At 52.1% G+C, this 26,169-nt stretch overlaps 9 protein-coding genes across 9 annotated transcripts; 5 read left to right on the top strand and 4 right to left on the bottom strand.

The window, feature by feature from the left end:
• Positions 1 to 2,419: 2,419 nt before the first annotated feature.
• Positions 2,420 to 3,962, top strand: J4E93_003083 (uncharacterized protein; the record flags this gene model as incomplete). The annotated part of the gene is made up of 4 exons (XM_049341023.1): positions 2,420 to 2,708; positions 2,761 to 2,965; positions 3,092 to 3,316; positions 3,377 to 3,962. 4 exons carry the CDS (start codon positions 2,420 to 2,422, stop codon positions 3,960 to 3,962), a joined length of 1,305 nt encoding a protein of 434 aa, XP_049201905.1.
• A 786-nt stretch (positions 3,963 to 4,748) lies between these two features.
• On the top strand, positions 4,749 to 6,614 carry J4E93_003082 (uncharacterized protein; the record flags this gene model as incomplete). Its single annotated transcript, XM_049341022.1, has 1 exon — positions 4,749 to 6,614. One exon carries the CDS (start codon positions 4,749 to 4,751, stop codon positions 6,612 to 6,614), a length of 1,866 nt encoding a protein of 621 aa, XP_049201904.1.
• Positions 6,615 to 6,861: 247 nt separating this feature from the next.
• Positions 6,862 to 7,772, top strand: J4E93_003081 (uncharacterized protein; the record flags this gene model as incomplete). The annotated part of the gene is made up of 2 exons (XM_049341021.1): positions 6,862 to 7,233; positions 7,320 to 7,772. The coding sequence occupies 2 exons, from the start codon at positions 6,862 to 6,864 to the stop codon at positions 7,770 to 7,772; spliced, it is 825 nt and encodes a 274-aa protein (XP_049201903.1).
• A 1,285-nt stretch (positions 7,773 to 9,057) lies between these two features.
• J4E93_003080 (uncharacterized protein) lies at positions 9,058 to 10,086 on the bottom strand (the record flags this gene model as incomplete). Its single annotated transcript, XM_049341020.1, has 1 exon — positions 9,058 to 10,086. One exon carries the CDS (start codon positions 10,084 to 10,086, stop codon positions 9,058 to 9,060), a length of 1,029 nt encoding a protein of 342 aa, XP_049201902.1.
• Positions 10,087 to 10,742: 656 nt separating this feature from the next.
• Positions 10,743 to 12,860, bottom strand: J4E93_003079 (uncharacterized protein; the record flags this gene model as incomplete). The annotated part of the gene is made up of 6 exons (XM_049341019.1): positions 10,743 to 11,536; positions 11,588 to 12,052; positions 12,104 to 12,230; positions 12,278 to 12,539; positions 12,588 to 12,621; positions 12,677 to 12,860. The coding sequence occupies 6 exons, from the start codon at positions 12,858 to 12,860 to the stop codon at positions 10,743 to 10,745; spliced, it is 1,866 nt and encodes a 621-aa protein (XP_049201901.1).
• A 1,264-nt stretch (positions 12,861 to 14,124) lies between these two features.
• J4E93_003078 (uncharacterized protein) lies at positions 14,125 to 16,158 on the bottom strand (the record flags this gene model as incomplete). Its single annotated transcript, XM_049341018.1, has 2 exons — positions 14,125 to 14,812; positions 14,873 to 16,158. The coding sequence occupies 2 exons, from the start codon at positions 16,156 to 16,158 to the stop codon at positions 14,125 to 14,127; spliced, it is 1,974 nt and encodes a 657-aa protein (XP_049201900.1).
• Positions 16,159 to 18,935: 2,777 nt separating this feature from the next.
• J4E93_003077 (uncharacterized protein) lies at positions 18,936 to 19,732 on the top strand (the record flags this gene model as incomplete). The annotated part of the gene is made up of 2 exons (XM_049341017.1): positions 18,936 to 18,967; positions 19,048 to 19,732. The coding sequence occupies 2 exons, from the start codon at positions 18,936 to 18,938 to the stop codon at positions 19,730 to 19,732; spliced, it is 717 nt and encodes a 238-aa protein (XP_049201899.1).
• A 3,012-nt stretch (positions 19,733 to 22,744) lies between these two features.
• J4E93_003076 (uncharacterized protein) lies at positions 22,745 to 25,044 on the bottom strand (the record flags this gene model as incomplete). The annotated part of the gene is made up of 2 exons (XM_049341016.1): positions 22,745 to 23,311; positions 23,395 to 25,044. 2 exons carry the CDS (start codon positions 25,042 to 25,044, stop codon positions 22,745 to 22,747), a joined length of 2,217 nt encoding a protein of 738 aa, XP_049201898.1.
• A 372-nt stretch (positions 25,045 to 25,416) lies between these two features.
• On the top strand, positions 25,417 to 26,155 carry J4E93_003075 (uncharacterized protein; the record flags this gene model as incomplete). The annotated part of the gene is made up of 3 exons (XM_049341015.1): positions 25,417 to 25,460; positions 25,506 to 25,869; positions 25,922 to 26,155. The coding sequence occupies 3 exons, from the start codon at positions 25,417 to 25,419 to the stop codon at positions 26,153 to 26,155; spliced, it is 642 nt and encodes a 213-aa protein (XP_049201897.1).
• Between the last annotated feature and the right edge of the window lie 14 nt (positions 26,156 to 26,169).

Here is a 26,169-nt window from a genome sequence, read left to right as displayed (position 1 = left end):
CTCCACCCTAACACTTACGAAATCAACACATCCGCAGTTCGAACAAGCATACCAAGCATCTCGCGTATGCATCGAAGTCTCGCCAGAACAGAAGGAGAATAGAACGTAGCGTTTCGCGGGGCGGAAGCACGAGGTAGAGCGGAAAGCGCACACCTTGATGGCGACGGAGTGGACGCTATGCCACTTTGTTGTTCTCAAAGCGTGGATGTTCTTAGGACCGGAGACTAGATTTACAGTACGCCATTTGGAATAAAAAACGGAATGATCAGGGCGGTGTGAGTCGACGATCGTGATGTAGATGTTGGGCTGCGCGGTGAGAGGAGTAGTTCACGTGCGTGTCGTCTACTGGGTGCCTACTTGGGCAGCTGTTCGGGCAGTGAAGAACGCGCAGCTTGGCTTCTGGGCGTCGCTAAATACGTTGATCTTGAACTTGGCGATGAAGTAGAACCCTTGTTGGCGTGTCATGCCGACTAGACTATTGTGGCTTGCGCTCATGGTTGCTCCTTGGTCTGATTATACAGAAATACGACAAGGCGTATACGTCACTAAATCTGAAGTCAGGCACCTGCATTTGGCTGACCGGATTGTGTGGCTGTTAGAACAGAGTTAGTGGCGTATATAGTGTTGAGCCAGTGATGGGCGTAGGGCTATTGTCTGCATAGAGTTGTGGCGGGGCGCGTTCCGTCTGGAGGAGGAACAATCATCGGAGCGTTTGCTGCGCCGTCAATTTGCAAGCTGGTCTCGCCACGATTCGAATTGTTCCAAAATTCATAGCCTATGACGATGCGACAGTAATCAGCAATTGTTTGAGTTGTCACAATGGGTGCAAACCGGTCGGGGCTGTTGATCTCGAAACGCTGGGTCACAATGATCGCCTGGACCCGCGTGCCTAACGCACGTCGCAAATCCCCCCAACCTCTTTGACGATCAGCGACAAGGCTTTTGACATGTACAATCCTGTTCCCGTCTCATTAGAAACAGGATGTCGACTCCGCACGTCGTGTTGCTCGTGACGGTGCACATCTGAATTTTCGCTCGGAGGCACTTCCCCGGCCTTGCTCAAGTGGCAATCTCGTCTAGCCCACTCGGTGCACGTTTCATCCGCAGCCATGTTCCTTGCGACCGGAGTCTGCCAATCCTCCGACGTTCATCCAAACCAAAGTCGGCGACCCTGCTAGGAGGCGCCCAGGCGGCTTTGCTCAAGCTGACCGCGTCGAGGTCGGATTGGGCCTGAATTAATAGCCCAGGACAAGGCACGAGACACGTGTGCACGGCACGCAAGACAATGGCAGGCGGCGCGTCCGCACCGACGCTAGTTTGGCGAACCGCCGTGTGTTAAACCGAACTTATGGAAAATGAGGAGACGATGAAATCCGGATCGTTGGGTCTGCATTGCTCATGACAGGTGCAGCTTCAGCGATACAACGTAGGCCCACAACTGTATAGGAAAGCAGTACTCGAGGCTTCAATCGCATCATCTAGTGAAGCAGAAAGCGCGCTGGTCGTAGCAGCTTGCAGTACAAGGGCTAAACATCACGTACCCCTAGCAATGGTTCTCATGCGATGCGGTCTATTGCAAGTTTGCCTGAGTCCATCGAAAGCGTTGCGATGGAGCAAATCACATCACGCGGAAGAGTCGCCATACTTACCGGTAAGCCAACAGCTGCTAGCACCTCAACATCGTCCTCAGCGCGGTAAATCCCTTTGACGCCACTAGGAAACTTGACAGGCATCAGACCTGGACAACTTGGAAACAGCACCAACTTCGCGGCCGCGCGTGTCAGAACAGCTCTCTGGATCTTGCACTCTTCACCGCCATACTTCACGTTACGAGCTAGGGACTAACGGTCCATGAATAACATAGCACAGTGAAGGTACTGCTCCTTCGTGGTTCCCCAGTTGTTCCAGTGCATGTATGCATCGCCTGGAGGATGCGCAATACTCGTGCATCACCCCGCAAAAGGGATGCCCTTCCCTGTCAAGCGAGCATTAGCGTTCCAGCAGGATAGATCCCGTTCCGTATGCAGGTCGGACCATTACGATCCAGCAGCACTGCTGTTACAGGATTAGTGGCACGATTCACGAAAGGATCGCTCGTTTGCCTTCCGAATATCCACCCAAGCTTGACGCCCAACGAATGGGATCTGTCCTTCTCGAACACAGGGCTTATACGCCACTTTCTGTCGAACTCTATTTTGACTCGAGGGTCTGTCAAGTCTTCGCTTCATCTCCTGAAAACCCCCCTAGCTGCCGTTATGGATCAGTCGGTCTGGACTGAAGATGTGAAGGGTCTTCGCTTGTGTCATAACGGCTCACTCCCAACCGCTCGCACATAGTATACAACACCACGTTCGCTAAGTTTGCGACGTTTGTTATCAGGCCACCATCGTTCCACATATCTTTTCCACGCTGGCTCAGCATGAGTAACGAATATCATGATAAGCCTTCGTTCCAACCATGGGGCCCATTCATCTCAGATAGTTACAAGAACGAGCCCATCACAAAAGCAGATATCATCATAGCCTCCGTTGTGTGGGGATTGACATTACTCAATGTCATTCTGGCCCTATGGCTCATTATCAAACAAACGAAAGGGTCCCGGTCACCCCTCAGGAGCGTCTACGTCTGGATGATATGGCTGGAACTTATCGTCTCGTTTGTAATGGGCCTTGAGAGCTTTTTACACTTGCTCAAGTACATAAGGCCAAGTAGGTAGCGATAGCGCACAGCTTCTTGGGATCGTGCTAACCATTACTACAGGCTTTGCTTTCTACTTCACCATCTTGTTCTGGTGGTGTATTCAGGTCCAGCTGCTTTTGCAGATCATCATCAACCGTATTCGTGTCATCGTGCCTGATCGACGGCGGTCGAAATGGATTATGATCGGTACTGCGATTTTCGTCACTGTTATCAACATCAGTGTCTTCAATGTGTGGATACCAGCACGGTTACAGGTTAACAAGAAGTAGGTTACTTTTCCAACAGGGTACATCAGTTGTTGTCTGGGCGCGTCTGGCTCAGCAGTGGTGGAACGGCATTTGCGCAGATACTATACTCGATCACACCAAGCATTGGACTAACGATCTAACAGGTATCACCTCATCAATGAGTACTGGGACCGAATTGAGAAAGGCCTCTACCTCCTTGCCGACGCAGCGTTGAACTGGTACTTCTTGAAGACTGTGAAAGAGAACCTCATCAACAATGGTCTCACCAAGTACAACAAGCTCGTTCGTTTCAACCAGCAAATTGTCATGGTGTCACTTCTCATGGACGTCATGATCATTGCCGCCATGTCAATACCGAATTCCTTTGTGTGAGTTCTGACTACCAGTATAAGCAACCCAATCCTCTTTGCTAACCCAAATTCTTCCAGATATATCCAATTCCATCCCCTCGCCTACCTCGTCAAACTCAACATCGAGATGACAATGGCCAACCTCATCAAACGCATCGCAATTTCGACGTCGCGCAAGACAGGCATGGCATCCATTGCCCACGAGTTCAAATCCTCGTCGAACCAATCCACCACCGGCCACCGCACCGGCGGCACAAACACGCACAAAGCACGAGGTTCGATTCACGAGCTCGCGAGCTTCGCTTCCTACACCGTCGATACAAAAGCAACAGGCGATCTAGAGGGGCAGCGCGTCACGAGCTTCGCCCCAACAGGAAACCAAATCAAGGAGACGAGGGAGGTCATCGTGCATACTGAGCCGAACCCGTTCTACGAGCGGAGAGGATCGGAAGTCGAGATCACAGGCGGACATGGAAGGAGACAGTCTCACGGTGTTGTCATTGAGGAGAGGGGACTAGGCAGGCAAAAGAGTCTAGAGAGTATAACAGAGGGGAATGAGAGTATGAGGAGTGGGTCGGTACCCAAGCGGCTGATAGAGGATAGTGATGATGAGGCAGCGCTTGTGCAGCAAAAGACTTGGGGATGGCCAAGGCGGCCGAGTTGAACGCGCGAGCGCTGTTGAAATGTCGTTCTGTTTTATGTTCATTTAGCGTGGGTTTGGTAAAATAGACATGGTTTTACGCATTCTAGATGTGCGATGGAACGATAATTATAGACTTGTTAGAGTTGAATATAACAGATCAACCGTTGGTCCGAAGAAGGAGCGAGACACGTAAGAGTACACAGCTGTGGTACCGTACCTAAGTACGACTCAACATGACGTGGCGCTGACATGCATGACTGTCATCTGTCGGACAGTGCCATCGGGGTGATGGAAGAGGCTGTAGGCACGTTTTGTGCCAGTTCAATCTCATGGGTTGAGCGAAAGCAGATGCAGATGCTACCTAGGTATGGAATTGGCCCGACGTGTAGGCAAGCTCGCGATACACGTGACAGCACCACGTGTCGTGGCCTGGACTGGACGATGCTCGAGCAGAAATGTTTCTCGAGCGGAGACTATCCGCACATCGGAGTTCGCTGCGATGGAAAGTTGCGGGTAGAAGGGGGATTCTCACGTTGGTTCCCCGGAGCGACGCCACGATCTTCCCCGCACTTCCCAGCGAGGAAGGTTTGCCGACCAGGTACACCACGGTGGCTTGGCATGCTACACGCGTATACGGATCACACCAAGATGGTAATCCGTTCACTCAGCTGATGACATGTCGTGAGCCTTTTAACCGTGTCCAAAAGATCGTGATTGTGCTGCAATTGTCAGCTATTCTTCATCTTTGTTGCACGATATTGTCTGCTCACTCAATTCCTTACCTACGTCATCCAGCAAGCCACAAACATGGGAGTCGGCGACACTTCAATTCGCTCCAGCGAGCGTCCTGAGGCTGGCAGTGTCAACATACCAGTCGGTGTATGGCCAACCTCGTCGAAAAATGAGTCCGTCGATGCACACAAGGTCGCCAATGAGGTCATCACACGGTTCAACGATGCACTTGCGAAAAAGGACCATGCGGCTATCGCCGACCTCTTCTCCAAAGACAACAGCTACTGGAGAGATCACCTAGCGTTGAGTTGGGATCTCAGGACGTCGAAGGGTAGTGCGAACATCAAGAAGTACCTAGACTCCAGCAAGGTGCAATTGGAGAAGATTGAGGTGGACAAGAGCACAGACTACCGCGCGCCGAAGTTTGGAGCGATTGATGTTCTGGGTGATATTACTGGCATCAACTTCTTCGTAACTTTTGAGACGAGCGTCGGACGTGGAGAGGGAGTAATGAATCTCGCCGAAGACAATGGGCAATGGAAGGTGTTCACATTGTACACTTTACTGAAGGAGCTTAAAGGCCATGAAGAGCCACTGGGTCACCGAAGGACAAAGGGGGTCAAACACGGCGGAGATCCTAATAGAAGGACATGGAAAGAGACGCGTGATGCAGAGAAAGAGGAAATCGACCCGACAGTGTTGATCCTTGGAGCCGGGCAAGGCGGGCTGACAGTTGCTGCGCGCCTAAGGATGCTGAATGTTCCCGCGCTGATCGTCGACCAAAATGAGAGGGTTGGCGACAACTGGCGCAAGCGATACCGCCAATTGGTTCTCCACGATCCAGTATGGTACGACCACATGCCTTACGTTCCCTTCCCAGCACATTGGCCAGTCTTCACCCCCAAGGACAAGCTCGCGGAGTTCTTCGAAGCGTACGTAAATCTGCTAGAACTCAATGTATGGACTTCAACAAGCCTCAAATCAACATCGTGGGATGAAAGTAAGAAGCAGTGGACCGTGACTGTCGAACGCCGGAAGCCCGATGGGAGCACTCAGACACGCACATTACATCCGAAGCACATCGTACAAGCGACAGGCCACTCCGGTGAGAAAAACTTCCCCCAGGTCAAAGGCATGCGAGACTTCAAAGGCGACCGCCTGTGCCACAGCTCCGAGCACCCAGGCGCAAATCCCGAGTCGAAGGGCAAGAAGGCTGTCGTGGTGGGATGCTGCAATTCCGGTCATGATATCGCGCAAGACTTCTTCGAGAAAGGGTACGACATCACCATCGTACAGCGCAGTACAACATGCGTGGTTTCGTCCGAGGCTATCACCGACATTGGTAACAAGGGTTTGTACGATCAAGACGCACCGCCTGTCGACGATGCCGACCTCACTTTCTGGAGTCTGCCAAGTGAGCTTCTGAAAGCACAGCAGATCAAAGTCACCAAGATCCAAGCCGACCACGACAAGAAAATGCACGACGGTCTTCGCGCGGCTGGCTTCGGGCTTGACAGTGGACCGATGGATTCAGGCCTTCTCATCAAGTACTTCCAGCGCGGCGGCGGCTACTATATCGATGTCGGCGCGTCCCAGCTTATCATCGATGGGAAGATCAAAGTCAAGCAAGGCCAAGAGATTGCGCAAATCTTGCCAGACGGTATCGAGTTTGCAGATGGTGATAAGCTAGAAGCTGATGAGATCGTATTTGCGACTGGGTACCAAAACATGCGCACGCAGGCACGAAAGATCTTCGGCGATGAAGTTGCAGACCGCGTCAGCGATGTATGGGGTTTCAACGACGAAGGCGAGTTCAGGACGATGTGGCAGAAGAGCGGTCATCCTGGTTTGTGGTTCATGGGTGGCAATTTGGCTCTGTCACGATTCTACAGTAGGGTACTGGCGTTGCAGATCAAGGCCGCAGAAGAAGGCTTGATATGAAATGGCGAAGGCGCGAAGGCGGGACTGTAGTGATATGTAGCTACCGTTAAATCGAGAAAGGGGCCGCGGCCGTTCAACGCACCTCCCTCAAGCTTCCTCCGAGTTTTGCCAGTTTCGGATTTAGCGCGGGGCATGTCTCCACTCGCGCCGTCTCAAAATGCACAAGCTTCAATCCTCCAACATCATCTGATCTTAATTCATCCTTCGTCATATACGCACTGTTACACAAGTTTCTTCTACACGCACCATGACTTCGAAACCCCAAGTCATCCTCGTCGTCGGCGGAACGTCCGGAATCGGATACGCCACCACGCTTTCCATACTGTCGTCACCTTACCTACCATTAAATGCGAAAGTAATTGCATTTGGGCTTATAGATTCGACCATCAAGCTTGAGTTCACGAAACAGCAGAGAGAACGTCTCAGAATAGTCGAAGGCGATGTCACAGTGGAAGAAGATCGCGAGCTAGCGGTGCAGACGTGTTTCGATCACTTTGGAGGTCTCGATACTTTGGTGTACTGTGCAGGTGTTATTACACCAATCCAAAAATTGGAAACGGTCGACATTCAAGCGGTAAAGAGAAGTTTCGACATTAATGTTTTTGGCGCGATGAGTATGGTATGTACCACCTTGACATACTACACTGCTCATTCCTACTGCTACATGACCTAATGTGACGCTCTCCATACGCTAATAGTTCTCAGGTTCAACTTACGCTCCCAAAGCTCCGTGCTTCACGGATAGCGCATCCTCATAACGCTGGCCGCGGCAAAGTCATAATTCTCTCTTCGGCTTGCGATGACACAGTATCCTACCATGGATGGATGCCTTATAGCACTACCAAAGCCGCGTTAACCCGGTTTATCTCTTGTCTCGCACACGAAGAGCCACTGCTCAGTGTACAGGGTGTATACCCGAAGTTAACACGAACCAAGATGATCGATGGACTAGTCGAAGGGAAGTATCGGGGCGTTATGGCGGACCACGAGATCGAGAGGTTCAGGATTTGGGATGAGATGGGTGATGAGATGGTGGAACCCCCTGAGCTCTGTGGAGAGGCTGTCGCTAGATTGGCGTTGGGATTGTTCGAGGGCGGGAAGAGCGGAGAAACATTGTATTACGACGAGCATGTTCCGCGCAACATTGCGGGGACGTAAACAGTGGGAGTAAGGTGTGGAATACATGAAGACATATGAAGATATTACTTTCTCTGGCCAGTTTATTGCTTTCACGTTGTCAGCCATTTGATCCGAGCTTGAAGTATTCACTCCGGCCGGTCCTAAACCCCGCCACACTAGCACAAACTGTAAACATCACACTGAGGATGTCAGGCTTTCTCCACCACACCAGGCACAGTCAAATATGGCAGAAGATCAACTAGTGTCTGCATCACGCAGCGCGATTATGAGCGACGGTATTGCGGACGCTGAGTGAGCAGTCCTTTGGATCTAATCACCTGTTACTAACAAGATGCAGTCTCGACGACTTCTTCAAGATCATCTATTCCCGCCTTCCCCAAGAGCTCCGCCTGATGATCTATGATGAGCTTCTCGCCGAAGATATGATGCACGACATGGCTACCTGCGCGAGTCCTACCGCTTACGCCTATCCGCTCGACCACACCACCTTCATGTACAAACCAACCCCTCGGTTCCTCAACCCACGCATCTTGGATAGCTGTTTCGCGACCAAGATAGTGAAGGCGTTCTATAGCAAGTACGGCGGCTTCGAAGTCAAACACCCGCTGCGCATCGCGACTCTTCTTCAGCGAGACTTCTTCAGACTCGGGTATCATATCAAACTCGCCAACTCTGTCCTGCGCGGTCTCACAGTCGACGGCTGTCTACTTTCCCATAACAAGCACTTTATCAATGTCAAGCTGCTTCCCACCCAATTTGCTCCGCTATTTCACGCGCAGCAGCGCTTGGCTACTAGATTTCATCTCACCATTCGTCTATGGACCGACAATAGTTCGCTCTACGCTGCAAAGGCGCACAAGGCCCAAGGCCTGGCTCTACGTCGCACTCTGCAGGCTCTCAAGCCAGTTTTTGCGAAGCTGATCGCGAAGGAGCCCACGGCTACTCATAGCGTAGTTTTGGAGGTTGCCCACACGCACAAAATCACGTTAGACATGGCACTGGCAGAGAGATCGTCGAGTAGCCTGGCTAATGAAATCTATAATTGGTGTTGTAAGTTGCAGGATTTATGTCCTTTACGCGTGTAGAACGAGCTAACAACGCATAGTTTGAAGGACGACAAATACTTCCCACAACGATGTAGAGGATCGGATAGGTGTGGAAGGCCACGAGTGAGTACAGAATGGAACAAGCAGATATAACATTCATGTAAAGGACTAAGGCATTAATGATGAACGCGAATATATCGAGAAGTACAGCGGATGGGTATCTAGAATCAGACTGATGACGTTCCTCATCAGCTCAGTCAAGACTGGCGACCTACTTTGTCATCCTCAGTGACCTTCACAATCACAGCCCCGATACCCGGCCCTTTGCCCCAAACACGATGCGCTTCCGGAACCTCTTCCAACGCCCACATCTTCCTGATAGGCACCCGAATAGCTCCGCTCTCTAGCATGTCGAAAAGGGCTACTAACTCCGGTTTGAACGTCTTTTGATCGCGATCAATGTAGTAAAAGCTCGTCCTGTAGGGGCAGAAAGGCACCATCCCTCTTGCGAGTAGCTTTATAACCTGAGGTGGCTGACTACGAGGTTTTCCACCGGTGAGCAGGTCGAAGTTCCCACCGTAACCCACAAGAAGACCACCCTTCGCCAGGATGTTCCAGCTGTCGTCCCAAGATTCGAAGCCAAGAGCGTCGTATACGACGTCTGCGCCGCCCACGTCCTTCATGGCCTGCATCCAGTTCTTGTCGGAGTAGACGAAGGGCATGGCACCCGCTTCGCGGATAGCTGCGTGATTGACAGCTGATGCTGTCCCGTAGACTTCCGCACCTTGCATCTTGCAAAGTGTGAGAATAGCGAAACCGACGCTGCCGCTGATACCGTGGATGAAGACGCGCTGGCCAGCGGAGATCTTAGCGGCGCGGTAGGCTAGCCCGTAGGCTGTGTTCCAATTTAAGACCAAGGCGACTGCCTGCTGCAGATCGAGTCCTTCTGGCACGCTAACGAGATGTTTCTCGGGTTGGTTGCATAGCTCGGCTTCCGCATCGTATTTTGTGAGGCAGGCGACAAGGTCTCCAACCCGGTATTTTGTGCAAGCCGATCCATTTTGGTGCACGCGGCCGATAAGCGCGTAGCCCGGCGTCAATGGTGCTTTCCTTTGCAACGGGTAGGCACCTTGTCGCATGGAAATATCTGCACCACCCATGCTGGCGTAGAGAACCTTGATTTGGACATCGTTGGGGGAAGGCGCGGGGATGGGGGCTGTGACAACCGACACGTTTTCCGGACCGCCGAACTCTGAGATCAGGACTTTGCGAATGGATGTAGACATCTTGTGTTTCGAGTTTGAATCTGGTCAGCGTTTTTGTGTTTCGTCTTATTTGGGATGCAATCGATGGTGCTGAAAGGGCAATGTTGATGAAAGCTGGAATGATGGGTCATAATGACTGCTGTTGCGCGCACTCTTATGCTCATCGAGCCTTCCAGTACAACAAAACTTGCGACTCCCATCGAGGCGGAGTATGGGCTGATGCACTCTCATTCTCACTGTGAAGGTGGGTTGCGGAGAGTTCGTGGCTTCGAGATGGAGGCCTGACGCTGAGTGCGGAGGGACTGAGGGTCTCCTCGGGTAGATAATCTGCCCGTCTCGCGGAAGAGGTTAGCGGCTTACTCTTTTAGAAGCTAGCCCCAGTCGCAGACGGGGAATGATTGCTCAGGCGGGAGCCATCCACCTTAAAAAAGGTATTCAGCTCAGACTGTCGCCTGAAAGCTTATGCACGTCATCATAGCATTTGGAGTAATGCGCGCCAGTCGTAGATGCAACATGTGGAACGCGCTCTCACACACTTGAGACATTGCGTAACCTCATGTTCAGTGCATCGTCATCCTCACCAAAACAGCTCACTCTCAAATAAAGTATGGTGTTCGGATATCGTCAAAATTGACATTGCTTTGGCCTATCTCTTGAACACCCCTTTCTTTCAAACCTTAATTCCTTCCCTTTGCAGCTTCCTTGATGATATCTGCTGCCTTCTCCGCTGTCGCATACACAGTGGTCATGATGTGAGAAGCCGGAAGAATGGGCATGACACTGGCATCCACGACCCGCAGGCCGTTCACACCGTAGACCTTCAGCTCTTGATCTACAACACCGCCATCCTCTCTAGTACCCATCTTGCAGCTGCCAGCGGGGTGGTACAGCGTCGATGCGGTGCTGCGAATGAAAGCATCGATGTCCGCAGAGGCGGTGACATTGTTGCCTGGAACAGCTTCGAACGGATTGAGTGAAGCGATAGATGGTGTAGCAACGAATTTGCGAGCCCAGTGTACACCTTCGCGCAGGAGTGCAACGTCGACTTCGTTACGTAGGAACCCAACATCTGCGACTGGGCGATCGAACATGCTGGATGAGTTCGCCTTTACACTTCCACGCGAGTATGGATGCTGAAGTCCGAGCACCACGACGCCGTCGGCCCAGATGATCTCCATCATCGCAGAATCGTTGGCCCGGAGCTTCTTGTTGAGAGAAGCAAACTGTGCTTCATACCCTCGTGCGACTTCAGCGGGAGTATCAGACGGGAGAGAGGCAGATGATCCGCCTGCGACTGCCTGAGCCAAGATAGATTGAGTGGCGTTGGAATAGGTTTGAAGTGGCAGGAAGAGAAGAAAATCACCAGTCGGGGAGGTTAGTGGGCCAGACTTCTCGTTATCGTACTGCTCACGAGCTTGAGCGGCGAAAGTGGTGTTTGATGCCAGGGTGTTGGTCAAAACGGAAGTGTTGACTGCGCCAATGTTAGTATCTCTTGAGCTGAATCATATAATGGCCTACTTACGGACGTTCACCACGGCAACGGAAAGATGGTCGTGCAAGTTGTATCCGACAGCAGGAAGATCAACAACGGTGCTTACGTTGATGGATTCGAGTAGAGAGGCACCGCCGATTCCAGAAACCTGCAACAATTGCGGTGTATGCAAAGATCCAGCAGCAAGGATGACTTCTCGCTTGGCCTTGGTTTGTTGGCTCTCTGCATCTGCAGAAGTCGAGAACTCAACACCAGTAGCCTTGACCGTATTCGTCTCATTGCAGCTTTCCGTAAGGACGCGCGTCACAAGAAGGCCAGTGAGAAGATGATAATTTGGGCGCGGTTCGGCAGATGCATAGTAGGCTTCTTCTGCGGAAGAGCGTGTCCAGTTCATCGGAACCATGTTGTGTGGGCAGAAATAACCACCGAAGGCATTCCCAGTCGCCTGGTCATTGATGGAGATTCCCAGCTCCTTGGTAGCTTGTACAAGGTTTTCTGAACTAGTCATCAGTATCTTTCCACATGAACATGGTGCGTCAAACTCACTGTTCGTTGGCCAGAAGAAAGGAGAGTAGGTTACTTCCATGTATCCTTCATCGCCATGGTATTCCGGATTGACCTGGATGTCGTATTCGGCTTGGATCTCAGCAGTTGGTGGTGTGAATTTCTCGTTCTTTACACTGGTCAGAAGATGTCAAGAAACTGCCGAAAAGAACAAACCTTTTTGAAGTACTTCAGGAAGGTCTCGAAGTTCCAACCCTCGTTCCCCAAAGTCTCCCATCCATCATAATCAGATCGTGCGCCTCGGTCAAAAACCATGCGATTCAGTTTTGTTGACCCGCCCACGACCTTGCCTTGTGGAATAGAGACAACACGGCCGTCTAGTGCTTGATCCGGAGCATACGAAGTGTTCCAGTCATACTTCGTTCCTACAGCGCCGCCTGCAAGACCTGGGATGGTAACGTAGTCCTCGTTCTGGTCGCTGGAAACAAATCAGCATCGCGATGGGCGTGTGATTCATGCAACTTACAGATCACCAGCCTCGATAACGAGTACTGTCACATCTATAACAGAACGACGTTAGTGTTTTCCGTAAGCCGGGATACTGTGTAAGCCTACCCTTATCCTCGGAAAGTCGATTGGCAACGGTAAGACCCGACGCGCCGGCGCCTACGATGACATAGTCGTACTCTGGAAGAAGGTCTTCTGCTCTCGATACAAGCTGCGCATTGGATAGTGGATGTGCAAAAAGACCAGTCGCAGAAAGCGCGACAGTCGCTCCGAGACTCAAGAGAGAAGGCATGATCACAGCGTACAGTAGCGAGCGTGTGTATTGTCCCCACGAAAGAGTACTTGGGTATATGTACCTAAAGAAGGTCGAGGTAACCGTAATGACACCGGCGGTCGGGCCGCCCGCATCTGCCGATGTTCAACACCAAGGGCCCAGCCGAGACCAGTCCATGATATTCGTCAACATATAGCGCATGGCGCGTTGGCGAGTTTCCGATTTATAATGGTTCGGCGGCTTTTATCCTGTGTACGCGATAGTTTTCAAACAAAAGCAGATTAGCGGAGGCGGAATCTGACGCCAGTAGATCCTCCGACCTTATCCGGGGAGTGAGCCGTGTTGGCGTTTTCCCGGGGCCGCTGATTCTGGTGGCTTGGAAGGATCGGCATGATGAGAGCGTGATTGGTTTCGCTGCATCGGTTCGGTGCTTCGCTGGAAGCGGGCTGTGTTCAGTGGCTTGAGGGCGATTATGTCGTGCCTTGTATGAGGCCATTTATCGGCCCTGCCCCAATATCTGCGGGATCTTGCTGTCGTGTTGCGGCACAGTTGTGTGTAGATCACGTGTTTTCTGCGGCAGTGGACCTCGGCCCGGGCGGCTCTTGCCCCCCTGGGCAGGTGGGCTCGCTTGCAGCTTGCGCGTTGGCGACTTGAAAACATCCGATGCAGATACGCAATACAACCACACCAATTTTGCGATACGAAGTCTCAGCCTGTATGAGACTGCCGATGCGATATCAGAAACCGAGCGATGTAAAGTTCGTTTCGCGTTAAGGTTTAGAGATAGATGTCAAGTCGCGGGAGGCCTTGCGAGAGTAGCGCCCCTATACACGTGGTGCACTACTCAGGTGGCTATGTCATCGCAGTCGCCCAAGGAATAGACTAATGTTTGATGGCATCCATGTCCGCTACGCAATCCTCACATTCGCACTCAGAGTTGCGTCACGAGCCGCATTGAGTGGCCCCAATTCAAAATGAGATCAGATCGATAGACAATCATTCGGCAACAGAAAGCCTTGCATGGCAAACGTGTTTACTCACTGTCGTGTTCGCTATAACGCACTGCAAAATAACGTGATCTCGGCATTGACTAAAATACCCTATGAGACCTATCTCGAGAGGTGAAGAATAACGCCGAACACCCAAAGCGCGAAACAGCCGACATGTGCACCAAATGACAGAACGGTTGGTACCTCCTGCCTCGCAAGATCAACGTGACTGCTCACACAACAGTGTGCTGGGAATGGCAACATCGCCATGAACAAAGTTGGCCGACTTCAATCTAGATAGGAAGAGAAGCGTCGGTGTCGGTGGCTGTCGACCACATACTCCTAGTTTCTTCCCGGTCTGCCCTCCTTCTGGCTTCGTCATCGTCTGCCCCACCATCCATCATACCGAGTGCTTTCTGCCTCAAGTTCAGCACGACCATGAGATGCTCTGCACTCAATCGTTCCTTTTTCCTCGCCGCCAAGATCTTTGCAGTCTTGATCGCGCTCTTGATCTGACGCCCGTTGAAGTTGAGCTTTGCCAGTTTCTCCAGTTCAGCTTCTCCGACATCCACATCTTGCGCATTGATAGTAGCTAGGAAGTTGCGCCAGACTTGAAGGCGATCACTTTCTCCAAGCGAGCTGTAGCTCAGCGTGATATCGATCCGAGATTCGAAAGCAGTGTCGATACTGCGCATCCGATTCGTGGTCAGAATCATGATGCCTTTGTAGTATTCGAGTAGGCGAAGGAAGACTGAAACGAGCTCGTTGCGTTGGAGATTGTTCGTAGTACGCGCCTCCATGAACACATCAGCTTCGTCGAGAAGTAGGACGGCACCGAAATGTCCACACAGATTCAGCGCGTTCTCCAAACTATCCTCAACGGCACGCGCCGTCGTTCCCAGATCACCAGCCCCGAGCTTATAGAGAGGACGACGCAGGTGCTCAGAGACGGTCTCTGCGGTGAGTGTTTTACCCACGCCTCTTTTGTTGGTGTCTAAAGTCAGTACATGTCTCATAGGCCGTGCGTACTGGGCTACTTACGGAGGGCCGCAAAGCAGCATGATCATGCCTTGGCCTTTACCAACTACAAAGTCGTCGAAGGGATTTCCTTGCTTGAACTGATCGCGGTCTACCAGAGCCAAGACCAGGTCCTTCTCGTCCTGATCGAGGACTAAGCTGTCGAAAGCATGCTCAGCCCAAGGTATCTCGTGAATCTTAGTCACATCTAGCTTCTCCCACTTCTTCTTCTCAATGTCGAAACACTTGACATAGTGCACAGCGAGAAGGCATTCGTCATCGGTCATCGGTGAAAGATCGAGTTCGATTGGCGATCCCGGGGTGCTTGCCACACTGGAGGAGTAACGGTTCATGGATTGGGCCCACGTTAGCTGGCCTATCTCAGACAGTTTAGCGTATTCTGGAAACGGCATCGCAGACTGGTATTTGTGGTATGCTCGTGCGTCAATAACCATTCGTTCGTTTACACGTTCTTCGTGTTGGTCGGTAAAGGCTTTGAAGAAATGGCCGCGTAGTTCTTCGAACCGACGGCCTCGCTTGATGAGTCTTCCGCGGATACTCTCTTGATCAGGAAGACCTTCGAGAGGCGATACATCCAACGCAGTCAAGGCTCGTAAGCCCTGATATTGGAAAACGCGTTTCAGTTGAGCAAGGAGACCACATCGCCTTCCGTCCCAGTCAACCACATCGACGCCTATGTCCCAGAATGTTTTTGGAGCTGGGGGAGGAAGGCAATGAAGATTACAATACCTCACAATCCCGACCGAGTCAGTCTCATGGTCCATAACCATCATGCCAGGGATGAGAACCAAGTTCAGGTCCCGGAACGCAATATGCCCAGTCATCTTTACATCGCGGATCTTCTCGAAAGACTCTTGGAGTAGGGGCTCGAGAACTTCCTGCAGTAGCTCAAGATGTTGCTCGGTCTCCGACTCTGGTTCGACATTATCCTTGAAGCTAAGCATCGCTTCCCATCGATGGACGAATGGAAGAAACGGTGGTGCAAACGTCTTCATTTCGTGCTGTGTCAAGCCTGGGTAACCTTCGAGTATCTTTTCCAGCGCAGCGTGAAGGAGCGTGCTGTTGATTCGTAGTTCATGGATTCTCCATTCATCTAGGCACTCGTCGAAACGATGGTAGACGTTTACCGCGAAAGCTTCCCGTGCTTTCTTCGTCCGAAGTTTGTCTCCTGTAGCACCGTATACCGGCGGCTTCTCATCCACCCAGTGATATCTGTTCGGATCCTCATCGGTCGGGACGCGGTATATGTCTCGGTAGTCGCAGCGCTTGCCCGTCTCGACGGCCTCCATTAGGTCGTCTGCGGCGGGCAGCTGTTCACCTGGAAGGTACGCATGCGGAGCGAACCCAGGTGGCGGACCCAAGCTTGGATCCCAAGCGCCTTGATACATCATCTAAAGCGGATTAGTGGGTCACTGGGAGTTCAAGATGCAGCGGTGATGTCTAACCATCTGTTGGTTTGGCACAGGCCTTGCCCCGCGTGGACGTCGCGATCGTTGGCTACTGACATCGTGTTGCGGTGGCATAGGGGGAAGACCACACATCTTCTCAAAGACGAGTGTGCAAAGGAGTGAACGTTTTGGTAGCTCCGACAAGGCTGAACGTGGACAGAGGAGATCACAATCGAGGAATCGCAAGATCACAGTGCTGAATACTGTCGGAACAGATGACAATGCTGGAGTAGTCGCAGAAGCCGTGAAGCTTATGTCCTGAGCAGAGTTTGACGAGAGTGTCGCCGGATATATGGCTACTCGTTGATGGATGCCTGATGAGACCGGTGAACCTCATGCTACACAACAGCCTCCCATCCAATTGGCTAGAGACCGGAAGTAATGCCCCGCACCTCAACAAGATTTCAGCAGGGCAATAATAGGGCAACAAGATAAGGTGATACGAGGTTCGCGCGTGAGTGGATTTAGAGCACCTGATCGTACACTGCATCTGAGGTATGCCCAGCTCCACCGCTGCCGCTTGTATCACTATAGCCAGCACTAGCTCCCCCATCGAAGCCGCTGCCGTCAGTGTCCGCATACCCAGAAGAGCTGTGACTTCTAGGCGAAACACTCTCAGTTTTCCCGCTCCCATTGTCATCCTTTGTGGAACTTGTAGAGCTCGGATGTACGCTGCCTATTGAATCGTTGTTTCCGAAGCGCGTAGACTCGTGATGCGCAGAGGACGCAGAACCGTGCTGGGACAAGTCTGGCCTCTCATCGTGTCCTGTGCCGTAATGATGATGATGATCGATCTGAGCAAAGGGACCAAAGAGCAAGGTCCGAATCGCAGGATCCGTCACATCCTGAACCCTGGGTGTATTCAACCCACGCGATCGGTATTTCGGCGGAAGAGGGATAGCAGTGTCTATTGGTTGCACAGGCTCGATGCTGGCGACTGGATTCAATTTGATGAGGCGAGAGAGCGGTTTCTTGGAAGTCGATAAGCCCGCGGTGGCTTGCGAGGTTTCGGTGCTGACTGTCTGTGGTTCGCGTGCTCGCCGATGGCGCAGTGCGGAGAACTAATGACCGTCAGTGTATTGCAGTAGCCATTCGGTTTGATACTATACTATACAACACATTGTCGCTAAAGTTTACGGGGCGTTGGTGTAAGCTGAAAGCACACCGACAGCTGATGCGAAGTGAGGATGCCGAAAGAGACCGATCGAAAGCATAGAACAAACAGCAAGCGGGTTGGCCGGTTATGTTACGCATACATGGCCATACTTGCAGCAATGTCATAGCCTCGTTCCTGGCTCGTGATACTTGAGGAGCCGAAGCACAGCCTATCCGAGGTACCGTGGCTCCGCATGCCTGATACGGAACGATCACAACATTGGGAGTTCGTAAAGTTTGGCTCTTTCAAGATGCCCAGGTGGTGTCGGGATCGAACGTGGTCTTGTGAAGCGCACATGTTGCTATGTCGCGCAACACCTCATGACTTGATTTGGGACAGCATGTCTTCCTCCGATTCTGCAGGGCGATACATGAGAGGCCGCAGCGGGATTGCGGATTGGACTGGTGAAATCCCGGAGGGACTCAGGAGGTGCGTCCGCAACCTTGGGATTACCCCGCGACGACGCGTCAGTACGATCAAGTATAGACTTTCGAGCGTGCCCAACCGCACGCCCCTAGGCTGTGTGTAACGACGATGTTCGCGATGATACGTGGCCTGATGGTGGGATGAATAGTGGTGTTGAATGTGTTGGTCGCAGGAGACGCGAACAGACACGTCCATCCATTAGCAAGAGCGGCCAGCGCTTCGCGCTTGCGCTAGGCCGGCATCATCGCTCGCACATTGACTCTGCTACACCACTCCTTCACAACACCCAACCTGTGTGATCTCATACCACTGTTTCACGTAGGGCCGAATCCTGTGATAACAATTCAAGATTTCTCGACGCCTACACTGCGCAGCGATGCGAACCGTGAGCAGATCTCCGAGAGTATGACATCATCGCAGTCTGGCCTTCCACATTGAATACGAAGCGCAAGGGCTGTCGGAAGGTCACCCCAAGTATGGCATGGACTCCTGTACTCAGCGAAAAGAAACACAATATACAATGGAACATTGTAACATCCATCACTTGAGTTACTTTGCTATCCGCGCTGTAGGTGAAGAGCCGCTTACGATGACCTAGCGGTACACAGCTGGGTCTTTCTCCTGGCGTATCATTGCTAGAGAATTGCGCATCCAGGGATGGTCAGCGCTTATAATCTGAGACACTGAGCATCACGTCTTGCCACAGACTGCCACGTCGACGGCACGTGACTAAGTCAACCCTTGTGCAAATCACTTCACCGCTCCACTCAGTAAACAAGGCACCGTGGCAGGATACGGGAGCGGATTGACAGCATGCGATAAGTCATAGCTGGCAGTTGGAGATTTATCTACGGATAATACAACTGTCATGTGCAAAGCCATTCACTCATCAAAAAAAGTTTCGCGGTCTATATCTCAGGGTCTGCTACATCCTGTTGAACGACCCCACGGACCCCTGCATACCTCAATCTACGGCACCACTTAAACTCGATACTGGGCTATTACGTCATACCTCTTTGCAATCGCGAAGTTTGCCATGTGCTACCACAACTATTCTCAGCATAATGGGTGAGTCCTTGTGGTTCGCGATGCCTTTATGGGAGCGCGGTTCTTGTGGGAAGAAGCCTCTCTGACAGCTTTGTATGTAGTTGCGGCCATATTGGCGAATCGCATACGCAACCATGGACGCTGTGCGACACGGCGATCCAAAATCTGAACGCCCTCCGCGGGCCAAACTCCCCACCAATCTCTTCGCCCACAGCAAACTATACATCACCGCCAAAGCGCAGCTCGTCCACGCGACGCTTCTTTTCGTTGAGCGGACAGCTTTCGCGGTCTTCTACTAATGCCTCGACGAATTCGCGTCGCGCCGTTTCTGGCCCCTCAGGCACGACAACGCCCCGAACTTCAGACTCAAGCTCGGGGTCCTACAACTATACCATGGCACTGGATTATAGCACCTTGCCAGACCACCAGCTCGCAGCGGTGAAATGCGCAAACCCGATCAAGCGCACGCATGTTAGTAGGGACATGGTGGTCTGTAAAGATTGCGCACGCGAGATCAGCCATATGCGCAACATGATTCAGCGATACGACAAGACAGGTAGCATCCGTGGCACCGCCGCGTTTGAGAAGTTCTTGAAATGGGAGGGAGAAGGCGGAGGAGAAAGGGAGGGCGACTTGACCGTGCCAGTGGACGATGACAACGATGGTGGGTCGTTTGGAGCTAGACAAGCTATTATCATGGGCCATCCAGAGAGTGTCATGAACGCTGAGGGGCCGAGGGGCTTGGGGACGCTCGAACGAGAGGGAGGATATGATTATCGCTACTGAAAAACAAGACGTGTTGTGAAAGAGTCGGAGTGAGGGGAAGCGGCATGTAACGAAGACGTCTTTAGGTTTTATGGATAGCACGGATGGCACTTACGCAACCTTTACATCGCTCCAAGCTCAATGTGGTCCGGCCCCTCCCGCAGCTTACCACTAGCCTGTCATGGCATGCAAGTATGAATTTTGAGTCTCCGCTTTATACTGCAACAACAGCATCACGATGAGTGCTGATCTCCGCGAGCTGTGAAAGATCATACGAGAATCGAACGACAGGTCGGCCGCGCTGGTCTTGTTGTTCCGCGGTTGCGATATGCATACACAAAACCTACGCAAACTATTTCCATTAACGAACCCATGCATGTTAATCACCGAGATCATGCAAGAGCTGCAATGCTTAGGTCAGACTTGCACTGATCCACTGCTCCTCGTACGTTCTGATTAGCTCGGTGGCAACCTCCTCCACCGCATCCCTACTGTCTATGTTCAAGACACATATTCCAGTACTGTGGAGTATATCGCACGCACCCAAGAATTGCGCATTACTACTTGCTTACAAGGAAACGGAGTTGCGCATCACTAGCAGCCACCAATTCGGCGCTTTTCGCCGTCTGCGCCACCTGCCTCCAACACGACGCATCGGAGCTTCCACTTTCGGAAGCAGCGTGAGGATGGACGGCGAACATATAAGTTTAAAGCAAGTCTTAAGTCACGGAAATGCGGCTAGATAGCATTACTGGCTTACGTACCACGTCTTAGGTCTTAGCTGTCTGGGCTTCGCATGAGTTTGTAGGTAGATACCGTATGGGAACTTCTAACGTATACGTGATGCAAAGTTGAATGTGGTTACTTCCAGGACTGCATCGCATCGTGATCTGAAAACTGGTCACTTTAGGGCTCGGTCAAATTTGCCGACGATGCTTCCATCACTGGCTGTATCCTTTGGGGATTTCCAAGGCTGCAGTAAAGCTCTACCTTAGGAGTGGCAGATCTATCTTTTGCAACTCGAATATCAGATGAATTGAGGCTCTAATGGTAATTCCGATATATGGCGTGACTTGCACTCCTTGGGGTCCATGAAAGTCCAGAGGCGCTTTGGGTAGACATTCCGCGGAGCCTTGTGGCCTCTGCGGCGGGCGCCAACATTGGTGTACCCGCACCTTCGCTTCGCACTTCCTGGTCGACTCAAGATCTCGATGCGAACTCCCTGTTCAAGTAGTGATAGTGAAGGTCGCCTCTCGTTCGTCGGTTTTGCCGTCCGCTTCCAACGGCGCCGCCTAGGTACTGCCTAGTACGTTCTAGAACGAGTAATTTGTTCGGTAAACAACCGTGCGGTCTCGTCTTATCACTGAATCAGGCTTTTGACAAGGAACATACGGTGCTTACTTCCGCGATGCGTAGCGATGAAATCGAGACAACGGTACAGCATTGGTTCGGCCTTGCGTCCGCAGTTTTCGATGGATGTCTCAGTTACTCTAAACTGATACATCATTACGCAGTTTCGTAGGGCTCGCTGCTTCTCATCGCGGTATGCAATTGTATTGGCTCGGTCCTACGACCGCAGTCTTCAACGGCCATGGTTTGAAATTACTCGAAGAAGACATATCGTGGAGCCATCTCTCTCCGTGGAAGCAGGACTCACGGCTCGAAAGAAGATTGGCTCGGTGGTAAATCCGCAGTCTTCGACATCTTTCAGACTTGCTGAATGCAGTAGATAGAGGATCAATTACTCTCCGCGGTATCAGAAGAAACGATTATAGCAATGCTAACGCGAAATACAGGTTTGGTACTAGTAGATTGAACCAATCGCGTCCGAATTGGTCTTTCTACTATCGCATGTTGAAGGGAAGCGATTCCATAACGTTTGCTACCTACTAGCCCGAGACTTCTATGTACGAGCGGAGAACTGTGAAGTTGCTTCCTAGATGCCAACGCAAAAGCACGTTTCGTGCGCATAAGATCGAAGAGCATGGAAGTACTCTCACGATGATCTTGCTCACCAAGCACCTCTTCACAACTCCACTTCGCAATCACTCCAATGTGGAGAAAACATCAATCAAGCCTCTCACGTGCTACGTTATTATCGAAATAACCTGACGATGCAGCTTTTCTCGTCTTTCCATTGCGCTAACCCCTTCTTCATCATAATAATCACGTATTTTGTCACGGCCTAGCCCCCCGCCCTTCAGATCCCCAGGATAGATCGCGCTGCTATTCTACGACATTTCAATACATATAGCGCAATCTTTAATAACACGCCGGTCAACATGTGCATCGAAATCCATACCCGCTACCGCCACTGCGCTCACGCCTGCCTCCTTCGCTGGGACTACTGCGCCATCCTCACACCCCGTGAACGCCAGCCCGCCACTGGCCGCTCCTGCCGAAGATACAAACTGCGCTACAAAGAATCTGTCGACAATAGCGGCTGTTTCGACTGCGCGTTGTCTGAAGTCGCTGGATGGAGCGCGGCAACATCACCGACGGTGTCGAACTTCCCGGAGAGATCACCCACCGTATCGAGTTTCCTTAGTGGTAGTGAAGGAAACGGGAGGGCGATTTGGTCGCCGCCATTCTCTCCGACTTTCGTTCCGACATTCATGGAGAGATCCCCGACTTTCTCCACGTTTGGTAGTGCGACCGGATTGTTGGGTGGCAAGGGGGATAGGCGGAGTAAGGAGAGCGAGGTCAGTGTTGTCGCGAGTGACGAGCCGGGGACTCCAGGGGCGCCGAATAAGGACTGGCGGGCCAGTGGCGATTGTAAGGAGAGCCAAGAAGAAGAGCACCACGATGACGAAGCGAGTGGGCGTGGGTTGAAAGGCTGGTTCAAGAAGAAGTTCAAGGCGAGAGAAGGGTACAACAGGGCATTGGGCTTCCAGATGATGGACGCATAGTTGGCATCAGCTGGAGAGATACGTTGGCGACTCATGAGGATGACGTGTAGATTATCAAGTACCTGGACGGATACATCGGCAGATAGTATTTCGGAAGTCAACAAAAATACAGTAACTCCAGGCCCTACCAGAGTTTTGTTTCAAAACGCTCTCTCAGCATCTCGTAATTCTTCACATCGCCGACACTCGGCCTGACCGTCTTCGCTGCCTCGATCAAATCCAGCTCTTCGACGACCTCGCTGCGTCTCCGCAGTGCATGCTGTCCAGCTTTGCGCAACAAACTCTCCAAGTCAGCACCCGAAAAGTTGTTGCAGACGTCTTGGCGACCGATCTCGGCGAGTTCATCGCTGAGAACGCCGCGTTGACGAATGAGCGCTTTCAGAATATCCACGCGCTCATCGGGTTTGGGCAGTTCGACGTAGAGCAGGGTCTCCAAGCGTCCGGGTCGGAGCATGGCCTCGTCTATCATCTCGGGCCGGTTCGTCGCGGCGATGAGGTAGATGCCTTCGCGCATAGACAGGCCGTCGAGCTCGGTGAGAAGAGTGTTCACAACGCGGGCGGAAGCTTCGTGAAGCTCAGTGGAACGTTTCGGGACGAGGGCGTCGAGCTCATCAAAGAAGATCACACACGGTACAGAAGAGCGAGCGCGCATGAACACCTGGCGTAGTGCTCTTTCGGACTCTCCAACGTACTGAAATTTGTTAGCATGGAACGATCACATGAAAGCACCTTATTGAGGTGGAAGATGCTAAGAAAGAGTTCTTGGTGACGTACCTTGTTCAGAAGCTCCGGCCCCTTCACGCTGATGAAGTTTGCTTTGGATTCCGCTGCCACCGCCTTGGCCAGAAGCGTCTTACCGCAACCGGGTGGTCCCCACAGTAGCACACCCGTAGGAGCTGAGATACCGAATTTGGCAAACTTTGCCGGATCTTTGATGGGCTCGCAAATAGCCATCTCGAGCTCTTCGCGAACACCTGCCAGCGCTCCGACGTCTCGCCATGTAGTGTCCGGCACAGTGGCAAAGCCTTCTCGCTTTGATGATGGGGTGATCGTGGGAAGTACGGCTTCAAAAGCTTCCATCGATATTACGGTATCTTCGAATCCCTCAGGCCGTGGAGCTTCCGTATCCTTGACGCGGGTAATCAGGCGCCGAATAGATTGGTACACCCGACTATCCGCGTTGAGCGAAAGATCGCCGTCAATGTCCATTGTAGTCTCTGCGTCGGCTGCTTGCTTCTCGAGCGCTCGTCGATACTGATCCATAGACCATGTACCTGCTTTGCTAACAAGATCCTTCAAATCGGCACCGACGAATCCAGCTGTCCGTTTCGCTAGTACACCAAAGTCGACGTTCTCCGCAAGCTTTGGTTCGCGCGTCAGAGCTTGAAGTATAGACCGTCGCATAAGCTCGTTGGGTACACCCATGTTGATTTCGGTATCGAATCGGCCTCCTCGGCGTAGGGCTGGATCAAGACTATCAGGGCGGTTGGTAGCGGCGAGTACGATAACAGGCTTGCCATTATTGCCTTCCATAGCCAGGCTGTCCATGGATATGAGAAGCTGGGCAACTATTCTCTTCTCCATTTGACTTTGTGCACTGTCGCGCTTAGGCGCAATGACGTCGATCTCGTCGATGAAGATCAGACATGGTGCAACCTCCTTGGCCTTCTCAAAGTGTTCCCGTACCTGCTTCTCGGATTCTCCAGACATGCCAGAAACAACAGATGGGCCCAAAATCTCAATAAAAGGTACACCGATTTCAGCAGCGAAGGCTCGACTTATGACTGTTTTACCGCATCCAGGGGGTCCATGGAGGAGTATACCGCGTGGTATCGGGATCTTGCGGTTGGCGTATTCTTGTGGGCAGAGAAGCGGGAGAACCAGGTGCTCTTTGAGTTGCGTCATGACCTTCTCCACCCCCCCTATATCTTCTAATGTAACACCTGTAGGAGCGGCAGTATCGATCTTGTTCTCCTGAGCCCCTGCTTTCTTCTGCCTCTTGGACTCCCTCTCTTCTTTCGACTTTCCACTATCCCGCTTCTTGCTCTTCTCACTTTTTTCCGCATTTGCAGCAGGCGGGATCGCCCATTGGTTGACAATTTGCTTGTTCATCCAATCGCTTGATCGATCCTTCTTCTCCTTTGGCTCGTCCATGGTAAAGTCCCCTTCAAGTTCGGCCATTTCATCCTCGTCGTCGGATTCTTCGTCTTCGCGGATAACTTCAATTACGCGGTCAATAGAGTCCTCAATCTGCTTCTTGGGTCGCCTCTTCAAGCTGGAGTTCGATCGCTGTATGTAGTCGTATACCGTGGATAACCGGAGCTTCAGCGCCGACTCACCCTTTTCGTCCAGATATTTACGGACTACTTGGTACACCTCCTTATCAAGGCCTGCCTGTAGCGATGGCCGACCTTTTGAGACCATGACAACTACGGTGGTAGGATTTGAGTCAGAAGATAGGTATGGACTTCGATGTATTCGCCTGGCGTAGCTGGACTGCTGGACCTTTCTAGGCGCCCGACAATCGATAAGGCTCGAAAATTTCTGGAGTCTGTACAGATAGTGAAGCTTGGTACTGATACAACGGTGACTGGGCTGCGGCACGAGACTTGCAGGGTGAATTGGTATGCAACGGTAATGTTGCGCGTGATTGTCGCATCACCAAAAAAGTTCGCGACGGCTATCGATAAGGAAGCCTAGCGCCGAGCTTAGCTTAGCTCTAGCCCGCATACGTCAATCAAGGCACAGGGTCAAGTCGCATGCGCAACTCCCATCACTCATGGATCTCGCAGCAATATGGGCAACTCAACGAGCGCGAACAAGATTTCAGCCCAGGATAAGTGAGTCATGAATGCTACTCTGTATAGACGCTGCTGACGTGCCAGGGCGATCCTGGATATGAAGAACCAGCGCGATAAGCTACGACAGTACCAGAAGCGCATCACCGTCCTGACCGATCGCGAGAAAGAGATCGCCAAAGAGTGCTTAGCCAAAGGCGATACGAATAAGGCTAAGCTAGCGCTGAGGAGAAAGAAGTACCAAGAGGGTCTCTTATCCAAGACTGATGCTCAGCTAGCGCAGCTCGAGATCCTGACGAGTGATGTCGAATTCGCTCTAGTCCAGAAGGATGTCCTGTTTGGTCTGCAACAGGGAACGGCAGTGCTCAAGGAGATACACAAGGAGATGGGCGGCATAGAGAACGTGGAGAAGTTGCTGGGCGAGAACGAAGAGGCCCGGGCTTATCAAGAGGTGCGTCGCATCCCCACGCTCCCACCCAGATGGATGCTGACACGCGCAACAGGAAATCAGCGAACTCCTTGCGAACAAAATGTCGAACCAAGACGAAGACGAAGTCGAAGACGAGCTCGATGCTCTCGAAGCCGAGGTCAACGGCACCGTGCCTGCACTGCCCGACGCGCCCATTGCCCAGCCACAGTTCACACCCGAAGAGAAGGCGCAGATGGCCAAGGACAGGGCGGCGAGAAGGGCGAGGGAAAGGGCTGCCGAGCAGGCATCGCAGCCCATGCTGGCATGATGAGACATTGCATT

This window comes from Alternaria ventricosa, assembly GCF_023758065.1.
Source record: "Alternaria ventricosa strain BMP 2768 chromosome Unknown scaffold_4, whole genome shotgun sequence".
In the NCBI taxonomy this organism is placed as follows: domain Eukaryota; kingdom Fungi; phylum Ascomycota; class Dothideomycetes; order Pleosporales; family Pleosporaceae; genus Alternaria; species Alternaria ventricosa.
Note: the sequence above shows the minus strand (reverse complement) of the source record. Positions and strands in the feature narration are given on the sequence as shown.